Raw genomic sequence first — 17,358 nt, 5'->3', positions numbered from 1 at the left:
AAAAACTGTATCCCAAGGGCATCTTGTGAACATGAATGACGTGATTGAAAATCAATATTTATTGCAGTCTTGCCTAGATGCTTTACCCTGAGACATCTGCACTTGGAGGATCTTCTGGAGCAATTTAATAGAGCTCCATAACTGYGGGAATTCAGGAGTCATAATAAGATTCCACTATTTCTTGAGCTTGTCTTAGTGTAGGAAAGCTTCTGGGCCATCATACCTTTTCCTAGTTCATGCAGCAGACAGAAAATACTCCAAAAAGGATTTTCCTCCAGCTTATTCTGACGACAAAAGATGTATGCCAGTTACTACTGCAACACAGTTATATGCATAATGTTTCACCGCCTTCCAAGGCCTTAGTTATTTTCCTTCTTGACGCTATAGACTTTAAGATTAATGTTTATTTTGCTTTTTGAACAAGTCTGGACATGTCTACTTAATATAAGTCTAGTAAAATGTAAAATCTTGTTGATAAGGCACATGATGTTAAGTTTATCTTGGAGGAAATTCTGAAATTTAAACAACTAATAAATAATTTTTTTTTCAGTTAATCTAGATCATTTAATTTTAGGGTTTATCACAAGTCAGTCATTTAATAGTATTCCTGAATCTGTGTGTGGTGTGCTTTCTTTTTYCCTTTTGGTACTTCTGGTGTCAGATCATTTTCAGAGTCCCTACAAATTTACTGTAAAGGATCTGTTTGACAATGAGAGAAGAGGTTGCCAGCCTTGCCAATTATAGTGATTTTTGTGGTGTGGRACTTTAGGCCACTGGGAACCAAAGGCCCATGCCAAAAAAAGAATATGCTTTTCTAGGCATCTCTGCTTCTTTCACAATTGTATTCACATACCCAATTCAAGCTATGGTTTACTAGTACATTATCTGAAGAAAGAGATTAGTTTTACATTAAGACTTTTCCCAGTATCTGATATTAAACAGGGACACAGAATAAATTCTTATTTTTTTAATCTTTTTTCTTTTTCCTTAGGAAACATCTGGAACAAATAATCTTTAACTGATTATCATTAACACAATTGTGTTGTGTTCTCAAAGAGCTATTAAAAAGTGTTAACATGGTTACATCATGAACTTCAGCTGGTTCTTATAACACATGAATCTACCCAAACCAGAAATGTTCACATAATGCATATTTAAGACACTGTATTCTGAAACAYGATTATGAGAACTTTTTCATTAAATTTAGGATTAGTTTCCCATTTCTGWAGTTAATTTGGAGCTATATTTCACTACCTATTTTACACTTAACAGTACTTAAATGTAAATTTACTTGCAATTGTACAGATAGTGAGCCAACAATCAGTTTTGATAGAGGAGACAAAATCATAGGTATTATTTCCTTTTCATTTGACTTTTTTTCTATCTTGCCTATTATTCAAACATTGCCTTTAAATCATTATCATACTTGATCAAAATTAAATAAAATTCAATTAGACTTCAAAGTAAATTAATAAATATTCATATTCATTGTGTATTGAACAGTCTATAAGCATACTAAAAGCATCTCCCTTTATAGAGCCACAATGAAATATGACTGCATTTTTTACTATGGTCAGCATGGCGCATCAGAAAAACAAGAAGAAAAATGTAGCCTTCTGAAACTGAAAGGATATATATAGTTAATACCAAAATCAGGGACCTAGGACCTATCATTAACATCTTCTGAAAATCTGGTCTTTTGGCACTTGTGTATCTCCTCACACCTTTATGGAGAATAACAGTACTAGATAAACTACTGCTTTTAGTAGATAGATCTTCTTGATAGAGCTTCCCAACTAAATGCTAAGAATAGCTTGGTTAGTTTAGCAAACATAATATTAGAACAGCCAGAGGCCACATGGCTACTRAGCTCTGAAAAAAATTCCATGTATCTGGAATCAAGATTGCTCCAGACTTCTCAACTCAGCTGACAACAATGAAAATCCAGACATCACACGGCCTGACAAGTTGCTGGTATACAGTGCATCTGGATCACAYGGCAGATCTCTATACATACAAGGTCATGCAATGGGCTAAGCTAAAGAAGGCTAAGCTATGTGAAAATATAGGAAGCTGTTTCCCAGGGGATATTTAGTCAGTGAAATTCCTCTGACTACACRGGGAGTGTGAAATAGAAGCACTTCCAAGTTCCCAAATCGAGGCGCACATCCTGTTCACATCTTGTCTCCTGAGTCAAGACCTAGGCCGGCACACTTCTCGCTTTATTCTCCAAAGAAAGGTGGTGCCCAGGTTACCTGCTTAATGAAGTAAGAATAGATACTGCCTCCAAAAACAGAGCATCATTGCTAAGTACAGTGTTGACTACAATAGCACAGGCTGGTTTTCCTGTCTTCAGGCACTAGATGACGTGTGCAGCCATGGAAAAGTATTAATTATTGTACTAAATGGAACTGAGATACAAATTATGTGATGAGGAGAGTGAAGCATGAGCGAAAGAAGCAAGTCTCATGCTTAAAGCTCAAGAAATGACATTTGCTACTAAGATCAATGTTTTTGCAAAACTGGAAAGTGGTCTGGGAAACGTTAGACATATGGCTGCTCAAGTAGCCTTGATTCCATCTTTTTATTAACCTGTAATTACACGACTACATAGTATTCCCCTCCAATCCCAAATCCTTCCTCATTCAGAAAAGAAATTGAATGTGCAATGCAGGCTGACTAAAGAGTTCAGGTGCAACTTTTTCATATCATGTGCTTGATTTTTCAACCATAAAATCTCCTTAACTTATAGAAGAGGACTTGTTATTTGTATGTAGTAGCAATATTACATATTTTTCAAATGGAAGAAATATTGACTTTTATTTCAATATGACTAGACTCAAAYATACCTATCACAACAAAATGTAGGCAGGAAAGCACCTAGCACACTTTTAGTGTCATGTAAATAATATACTTTTACAGAATAAAAATAGCAGAAAGTGATAAAAATAGTCAGGAAAGATTACAAGAAAAAGGGTAGGAATCCAGAAAGCCTATCAGAGCACTATAATTTTCTATAAAAAGATTTAAAGATAATTTTTAAATAAAAATTGCAATTGATTTTAAGTCTATATGTCCTAATCTAACTAACTCATGGTTAAATGATAAGTATATTCAGTTTTAGGGCTTCTAACACTACACAAAAAAACTTCAAGCATACATGACACAAAGCTTCAAACAAAACTCAGTGTGCCTGCTAAAATTTGCTTAAGTTTTGACAAGTTAATTTTGTACCTACAGTCTTTATACCAGCTCTAATGTTGTGAAGGACAGAATATCATTTCTCCTTCTGCAACCAGCRAAAAAATACATCAACTCTGAATTCTGCTCTGTTTAGTTCAGATGAAATGTGTTYTTGTGTTCACAGCTGATCTGGCTGAGACTTTTATTTCTGAGGAACCAGCAGCATATAGATCTGTTATTAGTTATTATAGAAACACARTCTGACAACTCAACATGTAAAGAGAAGCACAGATAGTATTAAAGGATTCACAATTTTGGAACAAGAGATCTTCAGCAATGTTTGTCACCATCACTCAGTGGGGCTTGACATTCGAAATGTCTATGAACATCGTAAGAATATCTGTTTTACTGGCTTGGTAGAAAGCTGAATCAGTCTTTAAAAGACAGAGGAGTATAAAAAAAAAAAAACTTTGCAAAATATAGATAGATWCCATGCTTGTGTATATGCTTTCTTTTTGTCAGTTGACACAAGAATAAAAAAAGATGTCTTTGTAACGAAAGGGAAACCTTTTAGATCAAAAGTTTTTTGGTCCACTGATGAAACCTACCACACTGCCTGCTATGCTTTTCAAGCCTTAAGGAAGTGTTTTGTAACTGATGGTCAGAAGCCTCTGAATATTGCACTGATGTTCAGTTGCTCACTGTAATGATGATGCTACTGCTCATAAAAWCAAAGGTCTTAAACAGCAACCTGTTTAACCTCTTTGAAGAAGCAGGTATAATCTTTGATCTAGAAAATATCAYATGTAATAAAAAGCCAAGCAAGAAAACCTATGGTTTAGCAAACTAAAGATGTGATAGTKGTAAAAGTAGATGTATGAAAAGGAGAATCCTGTTTACAGGATTACAGGTTACTACAAAATTTGTAGTAAATTTGTGTCCTCCTTCTCTTAAATTGAGAAAACTTAAAATTCTAAAAAATGAAATCACCTGGTTTATGAGTCTTATTTCTCTCCACTGTTCAAACTTCTAACAAATGATAATGAAAGATAATACTTCAGACTTTGCCCTTCTTTAAGTATTATAAAGTATATTTTCTTACTTTCTCTTACATTTATGCATGTGATGCAACCTTTGAGATCCATGATTTTATTTTATTTTAGAAAAGATGCAATCAATATTCTACATAACACAATGAAAAGAAGTTAAAAATATTAAGCAAAGAGTAAAAAAAGTTCAAACAATTCTTACCAGTCTTGAATGGCAACCTCTACTAGCATTAAGAGAACTCAACCAGGGCAGCTGGTGCTCTGAAGCAATCCATAATGTAGCCTATTTGCCAGCAAATTTTATGCTGTACAGAAGCATGGCTCAAAACACCAGTTATCGACAATTCAGAACAAATGGCAGGTTCAGAGACTGGAAAAGTTTCATGCTAATGAGTGTGATTGTAGAATCAGGACCCTACTCTACAAATCAGCAGAGTGTACGTATTTAGACTAAGGCTTATTTGTTACTTTTTCTCTTCCCTTAACACCAATACATAGCAAGTACAAATCATTGGTGTCCTCCATTTCATAGGATGCAATTCCCTGTACTCTTAGATTCCATCGTTTCAGCTTATATACTCCTGACTCCTGACTGAAGCCTCCTGACTTATTTAAATAACTCAGTAATTGGACCAATGGCATAGCTTTCTTAAAGAGCAGAGTAATGAAACATGAACACTTTTTTCTAAATCTAATAATAACATTGTATAAAGACCAATCATTTTACAAACATCTTTGCAAACTTCGTCTTTGACAAGAATACTTGTGAATAGTGCATAACAAAAATAAGAAAAAGGAAGTACAAGGAAGCATCCGCTGGGAATTCTCCCAGCCATGCTTACCACTTTTGAAAGATGACAAAGATACAATATTCACAGGGCCAGACAGTAACTTGTTACTTCATCTAAACATATAGAGGTGTTGTTCTAGCTACCATGATGTTTTCCAAGAAATATAGAACATTGCTTGCAGAGCTTTCCCTCTACAAGCTTCCAAGTACATTACAAAGCAGCTTGGAACTATCACTACTCCTATTCTACAAATGGGAACGTGTGCAACCGATTGGAGAAATGGTTCAAGAGGCTCAGGAAATAAAGTAATTAACAGGTAGGAATTATAATAACAGCAAAGTTCAATGCAGCTACTACTATCTAAGAAGATCTAAAGAGATCTTTAGAGATCAGAGATTAAAGATGCATTTCCATTTATTTTAATGCACTCACATCACTATGTGGGATGCCCTGAAATCTGAAAATACAGATTGACAAAATCAGTCTCAATGGCCTAAGCAGCCACTATTTTTCCAATAACCTAAAAACATATCCAATAACAAAATAACATAAGAAAGACAAACCTGATGTAAACGAGAGTGAAAAATACAACGTGCTCACTAAAAAGGTCTTGTAGAATCACAAAATCCATGCATTAGTTTAAGCATATTTGTTCCTTTTGTGCTGCTAAATGCAGAGCTTAATTCTGTTACAAGTCCAACAAGCTTTGTACTTTAGGATTAAAAGATAGAAAGGAAAGATGATTTTGCCATTTAGTCAGACAATATTGTTTAAGATGCCAGTTGAAAAGATGGCTGTTATATCTTAGGAACACAAGCTTTCAGTTGCACTGGTTGAGTCTTTAGCACAGAGAAGCATTCATCGATCAGAAACAATATAGCTTTATTTGTGGCAATTTGTCATTGTGTGGGTTCTTTTTGTACAGTCATCAGAATTTTGGCCCTTTTCATTATTTCAGTACTTTAATTACTAAGTAGTTTCTTAATGAATGCACAGTTGATCCAAATCTAAAAGCTATAACTAGGTGAGGTTATTTGTGAGTTTGCATTACTTTCTAATTAGCTCTTAAGCTTTTGATGAAAGTAAACTGGAGGATCATCCCAGCTAATAGTTCAAATTAGAGGTGAACAATGTATCTAGATCTGTACATGCTCACTGAAGAAAAGAGAAATGAAAATGTAGTAAGAGGGCTTAGTCTGTGAAGGTACACAACTTACTGGCTTCATTCCACAGAATACTTTATAAATTTTATGAGATAAGCCACTTGTGTATTAAATCATAAGAGCAAACAGAAATGAATCCAGAAGAAAAAGTTGTAAGCAATGCAGTAGGAAGCAGATTGAACATAAATTAAATAACTTAAAAATGAACTGTGCAGAAGCTCTTTTGTTTAGAGACTTCTTATTTCATCTCTAAGTAGTAGTTTCTTCTAGAAAAAGTATAGACTTTAAGACTATTTTCCTTATTAAAATTTATGGAAGAGTTCTTCAGGCCAAGATAAAACAAATAGGTATTTTTGCCATCTCACACTGTCTGTTCTACATGGAAATATACAACCTGTTTGTGATAAAATTTAGGGTATTTAGTTCTTTCTCTTTAATATTCCTTTCTGAGTCAGCAAATTAGAAAAAAATCATATATGTGCATTAGAATCTATGCTTTAGAAAAAATAAAAGCAAAATGCCATCAAATATGTCTGCTAGATTGCATTATAAAAAAAGGGTTGGTCACAGATGAACCCTTCAGATGACTCTGGAAAAAGAAATATGTCTCTTCCTTTTATTTAAGTGTTGAGGTAAAGGTAAATTCATGTCTGAGGGCATGAATACTTTCTCTCTGTCATATAGACACTTAAGTAAGAGTAACAATCATTCTTCCTCTACCAGRAAGCTCTACAGATATACATAACCCCAGCTTAGCATAGCCAGCATGCTTTGTCTTCTTCCTGTGCATGCAAGCATAAAGCATTTGCAGTCATATTTCTGAGTTTACTCTCTTTGTTAATTCTGATTTTTTGCTTATTTTAGGAGTAAGAAAGAAAATCACTTTTTGGACCAAAGATAATCTATTCAGTGCTTAACACTGGGAAAGAGAGGCCAAAATTACAGATGACTGAAACTGGGAATTTCCAGTTTAATGGAAAATTCTGGTATTCTGATTATTCTCAATCAGAACAAACTATTTCAAAATTTCCCACAAAATTAGAAAACTCTAAAATATATGCTTTCAAAAATGTTGAAACACTTTCTGTTTGGGCTTTTTAATTTTATTTATTTTATCTTATTTTTTCTTATTTTGTATTTTTGCTTTGCCAGTCATAATTAGACACTATCTCATGACTCTTCATAACATGTAATTCCATAACATATCATACCTTATATTTTTAATTAAGTATTTTCATTGTAAAAACAATGTATCTAATAGTTGGGTATCTTTTATTTGGGCAAGAAAATAAATCAATATTTTGCTTTGTACTATTTTAAGGAGCCATTGTTTTTAAATTTTCAGAAGATAAATAATACTGATACAAGGATATTCAAAACAGTAGCTACTCTAACTTATATCAGAAAATAAAATTTTACTGTCAAACATTCAATTTTAATCTTCCCAATATTTTAATCACACACTTTCTCTGTATCCTAGCTGCCAGCAATAGAGAAATTCTTTGCCTTCTGGTGATCTCAGTAGAGCTATTATTCTCACTCCACAGAACAGAGATATTACTCTCACTACTTCCAGCTCACAAGTATGTGGATTAATTCTGGCCTGTTCTTGACCTCCGTTGTTTCTACCACTGTTTCCCATAACCAGAGATTCTGGATTAAGATTCTCACAGATCCATTCTCCTCTTGAAACAACTGGAGGTTTTTTTGGTCAGTGAATATGAGAGGTTTTGATTTACTTGAACATCATTTAATCATGAAACTTGAACTTTCCTTGGTTTGTCTTATAGCAAAACTACTTTGGTCTCCATTCAATTCTACCAGTGCAATGATAGTTCAAATCGTATGCTGTCACCCTCCCAATCACACTTATTCCTGGTTTTTCATGCAGTGATGATGCTACTTACACCACCATGAGAAAAGGTGTCCTGGATTTTCTTTTTTAAACAGTTCCTTAGTTCAAATGAATGAATAAGATTAGTTCTTTCTTAATTTCCTAACTTCTTTTAACTTGATGAAGGGAATTTTCCACTATATACCTGACCTTTCACTAACTTCCACACAACATTCCATTTTGATAAAATATCATTCCCTTTCACCCCTTTCTCCAAAGTTGTTCCCTAGGAAAGAAAGCTAAACTTCTCCAATAGTAAACATGCAATATTTTACAAATAATTCACTAGAGACCGTATGAGCTAAACAATCACTTGTGCATTTCATAAAATAATAACAACATTGTAAATAATGTATTATCTTATCTAGAAGTAAGCAAGATGATTTATGAAGCAAATAAAAAGAGATATCTCCAATCCCAAACAGCTTAAGCTGGAGCCTAAGCAAAGGAGACTAAGGAAAATATGCACTCAGATCATGCTGAAATTCCATGCAAATGTGGTGATGTCCCCCAGTTTAAACCTCTTTACAAATGGGTCATAAAAATAGTAAGTGACAGAAGAAATAGTATCCCCRTTTCCAAAGAAGCCAAAGGTAACGCTTATGCCAAAGACTGCTCTTACAGGAATCCCAGACCATAATGCCATAAGAAGGCCTTATGATGGGTTTCAGTTACCTAAACACTGATGCTCAAGGCCATTTGAGATGCCCTAAAGTAGGCAAGAAATCTATATGCGGTTAGCAGATATGACACGAGAATTATGGGAAATCAGTATCTTTCTGGAATGGAAGCTAGAGGTCATGCAGCACATCCTACAGTACTAAAATGACACTAGGTACCTACGTTTAGGYGAATGAACACTGCCTTTAATATCTAATTTCATGACCGGGAAAAAAAAAAAAAAGGAAATCAAAAAAGAAATAAAAATGTCACAAAAAATACAGTTCCCATTGGCCCAGTCAACCAAATTCAGTCACCAGTCAGCAAACTAAGTGGCGACTGGTAAGGCATCGTTCCTACAGAAGGCTCTTCTGCCTTTTTTAGCGGCTACTGGCAGTGGCGTGGGTGGGATGGGAGCATTACCAAAGGTACTCAAGATATGTCTATCACCTTTTCACAAYCCATGAATCTCTCTGCTTCTGTGTAGGTTCTGCGCAGGGTGAATTTCTTTAAAACAACATAACAAAAGTCTCTGCTTGTCTCTGCTATGTTGATATAATGAAGAACATCTGTTCACCTGCCACTTCTATCTTCTTTCATCCTACCTTCCACCATGTTCTCAGCCCTAAAGAGGTGACATCTATTACACTGGTTCTATTCTTGCTTCCAGAAAATCTGCAATCCCAATATGAGAAAAGAAAAAATAGTTAGAGACAACAAATAACTAGGTATAGGTAACTGTGATTCAATATAGGAGAATTCAAGAGGACAATATACTTATTGCCTTATTATACCTCAGACCTTTGGGGGGCATTGTGGTAAGGTTGCTACCTTCCTAGGAGGGATTTAAAGAGGGATGATATACATTAATTAATAATAGTTTGGGTAAGAGTCCCTGTTGTCTAAAATGGAGTTCTCATTGGAAAAACTGACAAATGAGCATTATAGCATGTCAGTGATACAGCATGTCGAGGATATTCATGCTATCATCTTTTAAATTAGAATAACTATGCACACTCCAATTGAATAGATACTTGTGACCTGGACATCTTTTATGAGTATTTTTATGACTACCAAAAACTCTATAGCTTACAAGTGTATTTTATTCAATGAGGCACAAGTAACAATCMTTTTTTCTACATGATTTGTAAAGTAAAAGTATGATTGTCAAAAAGTACAATTAGCAACAAAAGGGTATAATTAGCAAGGAGGAAATGACACGTCCACTAGTTAGCAGACTACTATAATACAATGAAGGTTAAGAGATGGCTCTGATCATCAAAAGAGAAGGAAAGCAGTGATTCCATGATAAATATGTCCTGTGAAATACTTAATTTTCTAGAAAAAGGGACTAACTTTTTAGTGAGGAAAGGCATTCCACTATCTAAGGGTAAGTTGAAACAGGTTACTATAAAAAACCTCTCTTAAGTTTATCCTATTTTACTCCCTTTTCACAATATCACTTTCAACCAAGAACTAATAGAAAATGGTGAAGTGCATCAGAAACTTAGACTTGATGGGTGGAAAAAGGACATAGAGTTCAGAATGGCTACGTGGTAAGAAACAGGATTAGTATTTATGTAAGATACCATGATTCTTTGGCTACCATGAATGCCAGAAGTTACATTCTTTATGCTACTCTTGCTACTCTTGCTCATGCACACTACTTTTACGATCAGTAGAGGTCTCATAAAACCTAGGAGAAAGCAAGTAGTGAGGGAGTAAGGCAGGGTTTGAAGCTGAGGCAGTAGAGAAGTGAGGAATGAATGGATTACTGCTATTACCCTAGGAGAAAAAGGAAGAGGAAATACATTTACTATCTCTAGTCCTGTAAGAATCAAAAATACAAGCAATCAGAGATTTCATCATTTCTCTTCCAAAATTCATCTAGTAGGCTGTTCCAATAAGTGATAAATGCACTTTGAGTTATAGCAAGGTCTGTCATGCTATGTGCAGAATCATATCACTATTCATGGATCTCAGAAATTCAAAGAGAAGAATAAAATATGCCAGGATACTAAAATACAGTTCCTGTACTGAAAATGTGTATTAAAATATATTTTAAATATTGGTAATACCTGAATTAAACAACCTTACTTCGACCCTCCAGTGATTCTGCCATCATACTACATTAGGAGAAAGAAATCCTTTCCAAAGAGTAATCAGCTTAGCTAACCATACACCATTTAAAACTACACAGAACGGAGTATTAGCCATTCAGATTAAATGTGTCCTTTCTGCCTGGCAAGCACCATACAGTTCAAGGTGGACCTGAAAACTGAGAATGGATCTGAGCCAATATGATCTCAATTGTAATTTTCAATAACCAAAGTACAACTAGCACCTCAACATGTAACTATCAGTTGTATGGAAAGGGACAAGGACAAAATGCAATGTTCTGAAACAGTTTTTATAGAAATCATGCACTGTTTGTGACATGTATTTGGTCTCTAGAGTTGCAATCTGGTTTAATCATCTACTTTGCCACCTTTCAAAACGAAAGGGTAACAAGTACAAACTGTATCTATAAAACAGCATCACAACTTTATTCTCAATGGCTAAGTATTGAAATGCAAGCATACATTATAAATAGAAAAACAGCTGGCTTGGAGCACATTGCAAGCCACTAACACAGTTGAGGGATTTGAATGACATCATAACCCGTGAGAGCATGTTGCTGGCCAGCTGGTGTTATTTATAATATGCTCATAATTGAGGAAAAATAAAAAGGCAAAAGTTAGGTATTACAGAATAAGCAAAGTTGAATCCTCTTTCTCTTAGTGTTGTTTAAATTGTTATCGAGAATAATTAGGAAGATTATTAATACAAAGGGGAAAATCACTTTATAATTACAACAGAGCATTTAAGATTAAAGTCGTGGAACAGTCCCTTAAACTAGGCTACTTGTATTACTATATTCATAGCACTATAGATTCTAAGAAATGATATGACTTCTCCCGTGTGGTTGCTAAAGGATCACAGAGCTATTTTGCCCTGTTTACAAGTAATGTTCAGCAGCCCTTTTATTTTTAGCAAATTAAAAACTGGTATTTCAGGGTTAATAGCAGAGAAGGATAGAGCTTTTAATTGTTACTCTGCATATAGGTGTGCCAAGATCAATAATGTAAACGTGCATTTAAAAGTAGATAACTGTCTGCCTGTCTCTCTATATTACATAAATAAAATGCCTGCATCTCTATGCATAAATAGAATACATGTACATGTATATGCAGGTACACAGATACGCAAACAATACCTTCATATACATATTTTTGCATGCATTTTAAATTCAAACACACACACACACACACATAAATACAAATACACACAGAGTCATATGAAAGTTAACCAGAATACATTTTCTTATTTTTCATGGCAGCATAAGCTTTTTTTGTCTGCTAACCCCTCAGTCACTAATGCACATTCTTTTAAAGGGAAAAAAATATGCTTCTGTGCTCTAGTTTTAAAATGCAAAGGTATGATGTTATTTGTCACCATGCCCAAAAAAGTCCTTACTCGGTAACTTTGCCAGAAGAGGGAGAGAGAGAGAAGGCAAATGCTCCCCCAGCTGTTTCCTGTCTACAGTGTCTGTGTAATGTAGATAAATGTGAGGATTTTCTCTAAATCCCTCTTCTGTTTGCTAAATCTCACTGTCACTGCTAAAATCAGAGCAGATAGAGCCTGCGCAATGGAATAAAGTCCTCAATATTGAAATGTGACATTGCTCTCAACATCTCACATCTCTCTGGATTTCTTTTTTCTCATCATTACTGCTAACAAATTCATTTCCAGACTTTGCACTTTTAAGAAGCAATGGAAAAAATCAACAGTCTTTCAACACAATTAGTTAAGTGCTGCTTTTGTGATTTCTTGAAGGTAAATCTTTATTACTATTTCAAATCATTTTTGAGTTTTATCTTACTGTGTGTTGTCTGCTTCTGGTTTGAAGAGTATTGTGCACTTTTCAATAACATTATTTTAGAACTGAGAATTATTTATAAATTGCTGAACATGCAATTTTATGTGATCTGGAAAATGGCTGTATGTAATAGTTGCAATTACATAGATAACTGTAAGGGTAAACTATTGCAGATACATGTCTTAGATTTCACTTCTATTCAGAGAACTTTACAATATTTCAGTTATGTCATTATTAAAGGGTCCAATTACATCATTGTCTATATTGTTAATTAATGCCTCTGAAAACAAGAACTTTTAGCTGTTTTCTGCAGGTGCAGGTTTTTTCAGGAATGTAGGCTTTATACACATGTTAAGTTTCTGCAGTTTTATATACACAGTTATAGATAAAATGTTCATACTTTCACATTAAAACTTTTAAGGCATGCTGTCATTGCAGCAATTTTCTGGCAACGTTTTTGTGTTCACTTATTTTTTGCTTTCATGTATTAAAAGTAAATGTGAAGTTCAGTTTATTTTCTGCATTAGAACCCAGCTGCAACTCTTGCTGAGCTTGCATATTTGTATGACTTAAGCAATTGTACATAAAGAAAATGGAAATTATCCTATATCTTTTTCTCCAAGTTTTCCCTTGTAGGGAGGGCTGTTTCATGAAAGTTTTCATGCAAAGTTTCATGTTATGATACTATAATTTCTACTTACTAATATAAATTCTCTTTAGATAAATTTGGCTTCAGTAGGTGCATTGACCTGTGTTTCTGTCAATTGGCCCTAGGTCAAGTTTCCACTATCAGCAAAATTGTATCCTTCAAGACCTCCCTCTCCCTCTCTTTCTCCCTCTCTCTTTTTTTAGTGGTTTGCAAGCACACTCTTATGCAGTTGACAGAATTCTCCTGTTTAAATTGTTTAGGGCCTAATTATTTTTTTTTATAGAGTCTGACACTTAATCACATGCATCTCATTCCTTAATGTGATTCAAGAGAACATGTCTGCAATTGCAATGGATGAAACCATTCCCTTAATTTACAAGTGGGCATCRCCTCTAATATTCTTGAACGGTGAAGATGCTTTTTCTTTAAGCGTTGAGCAATGCATTAAGAGACATAAAAATAATGTGATAGCTCCTCATTTGGTGCATAATGACCAGCTTCCTTGGAATCAAATGGAATATATTGATTTACACAGGTTAGGATATATCCCAGCTTCTTTAATCAAAGTTTACAGTATTTAAAGTTTGATTCATTCTAAAGTATGTATGCTTTATTTACATAACAATTACTAGAGAATACTTCTATTACATAGTAATTACCTACTTCTAACTCTACTATGGCTTGGTAATTTGCTCCAACAGCTATATATCAAAATGTAGGTTTGAACCAAACTCTTCTCTATAGCATGTATTTTCCATGAAAATATTTGTATTTTTAATTACCATAAATGCTACTAAATGTTACTAAACAGTGACCAAGCATGTAAAGAATTTTATGTACAACTTGTGCCAACTGAGTTTGTTAGAATAAAAGTACTTATAAAGAAAACTTAAGATGTAAAAGAAATAAAGAGTGTTCATATATGACATTCCTTTGTGGTGCCACTCTTCTGGACTATTAAAAGAGGAATGCAGCAAAAGCCGGTTATTTTACTGAAAAAAAGAGGAAATTCCAGCTGTGAAAATATGGTCAGTCATTCTATGCAACTAAAAGAAGTGCTTAACCAGGCTCATCCTGAACCTGTATTCAATTTCCAAACGTAATTAGATGCTTCAGTAAACCCCACCCACATGCCAATGCATTTTTTTAAAAAAASTCTCAACTTTCTAGTCAAAGTGGGGATACTATAAGCACCCTGTCTGTTTGTAAAGAACATGAAGCCATACTGGGTTACAACTTTGTATTTGCTTAAGAATATTCCCCTCAGACTTAAATGGGAACTTTGATCTTATCACAAACATATTGAATCTAATGTTACATTTAATTAAAATGATGAAGTAAAGTTAAAATCTTAACTCATGTTTTGGAATTAGTTTTGATGAAACAGCACTTCATTTAAAAAAAATAATTGATTGGTCCCTAGTAACATGTGAGTCTTTTTTCTTTTCCCCAAAGTTTTTGCTTGTTTGCAAGTTCTTAACTGTTTTTAAATTTGGGGATAAAGTGCAGAAATTCTCTGTGGTTTATACTGTGCAGCTTTTTTGGCCTCCACTAAAGGAAAAACAGTGGAGAATCTGTCTTGTCCTAGTTCAGTGCTGATATTTATCTTAAAATGTAACCCAGCTGAAAAGTCTAAAAAAATACAAAATTGTTAAATGTCTAAGATTTATGTTTATTTCTGGCTCAAAAGTTATACAAGAACAAACTGTTAAATACATAATGTTCTTACATTTATAATGTCTTTTAGCCTTCTGAGGCTGTGTGTTAAACAGCTCTGCTTTACCTCTTCAGAACTAGGAACCGGTAACCATCTTAAGCTGCAGGTGCATTACATTCATCTTAGAAATTTAAAAATATGGCAAGGGAAAAAAAGAAATTGATGTTGTTAAAATATGGAATCATTACAGGAAATAATGCCTTATGTTATTATCATTCATTTATAATCTGATCTTCCTCCATCTGCCATTGAAGTCATGTCCATGCATTAATGCTTGTTGGCCTTTCCATTGTAAAGTTGGATAAAGACTCTTGTGAATGGGGAGATAATTATTCTTTCTCTTTATGATATGTCATGGGATTCAGATTTGTTCATTATTTTCACAGTCAAAATATCAGGAAAAAAAGTGCGATACATTCTGACCTATTTATAGATTTTTCTCCTATTCAACTCTGACTTAAGTTGAAATAGGAGACTTATCCAGCAAGGTGCTAAGGTCCTTTGGGAAGAAAATAAGCCTTCTTAAAAATTATTGACTTAAAGTAGAGAAGGCTTAATAGCCCAGTGGCTCAGGTCCAATATGAGCAGATAACAAATAAATTCATCATTTTTTTCCAGAAGTATAACGAAAAATATGAGGGAATGGTCTCTGGAACCTTGAAAGAAACTTGAAGGAAGAGTAATCATTTTACTCTGATTATTTGCACTTGTCTATATAAAACAGCTCTAAGCCAAGGTTAATTGTGCATATAAGAAGGATTTGTAACTTTTCACCTGACTGGAGTACTAACGTTTACCTTGAAACAGAATCCAATTATAATATCTTTCAAAACTAACATTTTTGTTCTGTTTTACTAAATCAACTCAAAATATTAATTCAGTGCATGCCTCATCCAACACAGCCCTGCTACCCAACATAAATGTTTTCCTACTATGCTAATAACAGTATTCAACAAAAATACTATCTTCTTTGACATATTGGTCAGATTGTTGATTGATATAAATAGACATAAAAGGAAGTGGACAAATGTAATGGTTCAAATTTATACCCTCCAAGGACTGGCCTTTCTTTAGCCGTACGTCCAGGAAAAAATTAGTTTGTATATCCAATATAAGAAAGAAAACAATCATCACCTCTGTGTATATCCTCATAAACAAGCCTAAACACAGTGGATATAGTAGAGATCAGTGAGTCATGCTTCCATTAAACAAATGCAAGTCCTTCACACTCTTACTAGACCTCCTCTTAGTTTAYTGAATTCTTCCAATTGTTATCTTCCTAGGAGATGAGGACTGGAAGAAAATTCCTGAGTCAATGAATTTGGTCCCCTAATACAGAAGGTGCCACATCAACTCCTCTGTAACTTCAGAAAGCTCTACTTTAAAACCTTTTCTGTTTTGTCCTGGTGTTTCCATTTTCAAAGTGGCAGGAGAATCACACAGAGTTCAAATAGTTATGAACAGTCTTTCTCYCAGCCCAAATTTCCTTCTGTCCAGTTTACAGCCATTTGTTCCCGTGTCAGTGTTGTCCTTTGGTTTAAACAGCCCTTCTCTGTCGTATGCAACCTCCACCTTCCTCAGTACGTCAGCAGACAGCAGTTGTAGCCCCTCTTAGCTTATTGTCCTCAGACAAAACAATTCAAGGCTGTCTAGACTTTCTAACGGTAACTATTCTGGCCTTCCCAAGTCCCTTTGCCTGTGTTATTCTTGCATAACCTCCTTTTGCAGTAAGAACCATAAATCATGATCCATTCTAGAAGGTTCTTTAAATACATGTGAATGTGAAACAAGAATATTCACTAGGGGAAGCCATCAGTTTACAAAATGTATGGAATATGTAGAGTACCAATATTATTGTGAGACCTTTCCTGATGTTGTGCTTATTCATGTTCAAGAAATTACACTACATACACATTCTCAGCTCGCAAGGGTACAGTATCTCATTTTCTTTAGGACTCTGCTGGGAAACTCTGACACAATRCTTTTGCTTCTTTGGCAGGTGAAGATGCACACTGTGCCCTACATTCATTTCTTCTACCTTGGCCTGTGTTTGCTTACCTTAACCAGTTCTGCTGCTGCTGGCCCAGAGACGCTCTGTGGTGCTGAGCTGGTTGATGCTCTTCAATTCGTATGTGGAGAGAGAGGCTTTTACTTCAGTAAGTCAACTCTTTCTTTCATACAACTGCTAAACTTCTCCTTGTAGTCCATTGGGGTTTACAACTGCTCTAAACAAGCACAAGAATAATCAAATTAGGCTGCGAAGTATTACTACTATTCTCTTTCTCTGAGATGTTCAGATTTTGAGTGAACATGAAGTCCTAGCAAAGCACAGA

The 17,358-nt window shown here is 34.6% G+C and overlaps 1 protein-coding gene and 1 long non-coding RNA gene across 5 annotated transcripts in view; one reads left to right on the top strand and one right to left on the bottom strand.

Moving 5' to 3' along the window:
• The window catches only part of IGF1 (insulin like growth factor 1), a 73,264-nt gene that overhangs the window by 9,530 nt on the left and 46,376 nt on the right, over nucleotides 1–17,358 (top strand). The window contains exons 1-2 of one of the 2 annotated variants that reach the window (XM_085322581.1): nucleotides 12,381–12,616; nucleotides 17,025–17,181. In XM_085322581.1, coding sequence (XP_085178707.1) covers nucleotides 12,554–12,616; nucleotides 17,025–17,181 — 220 coding nt within the window. In that variant the 5' untranslated portion in view covers nucleotides 12,381–12,553. Of the gene's footprint in view, nucleotides 1–12,380; nucleotides 12,617–17,024; nucleotides 17,182–17,358 lie in introns of those variants that run through there. The other variant, XM_085322582.1, reaches the window with a different exon arrangement.
• Nucleotides 1–17,358, bottom strand: part of LOC146585631 (uncharacterized) — a 93,803-nt gene that overhangs the window by 56,575 nt on the left and 19,870 nt on the right. For all 3 annotated transcript variants that reach the window (XR_014897965.1, XR_014897967.1, XR_014897966.1), the window contains one exon: nucleotides 17,084–17,250. This is a non-coding gene — a long non-coding RNA (uncharacterized LOC146585631). The remainder of the gene's footprint in view (nucleotides 1–17,083; nucleotides 17,251–17,358) is intronic.

Source organism: Rhea americana, unplaced genomic scaffold, assembly GCF_003343005.1.
Source record: "Rhea americana isolate MKP2758 unplaced genomic scaffold, rheAme1 scaffold_79, whole genome shotgun sequence".
Taxonomy (NCBI): domain Eukaryota; kingdom Metazoa; phylum Chordata; class Aves; order Rheiformes; family Rheidae; genus Rhea; species Rhea americana.
Note: the sequence above shows the minus strand (reverse complement) of the source record. Positions and strands in the feature narration are given on the sequence as shown.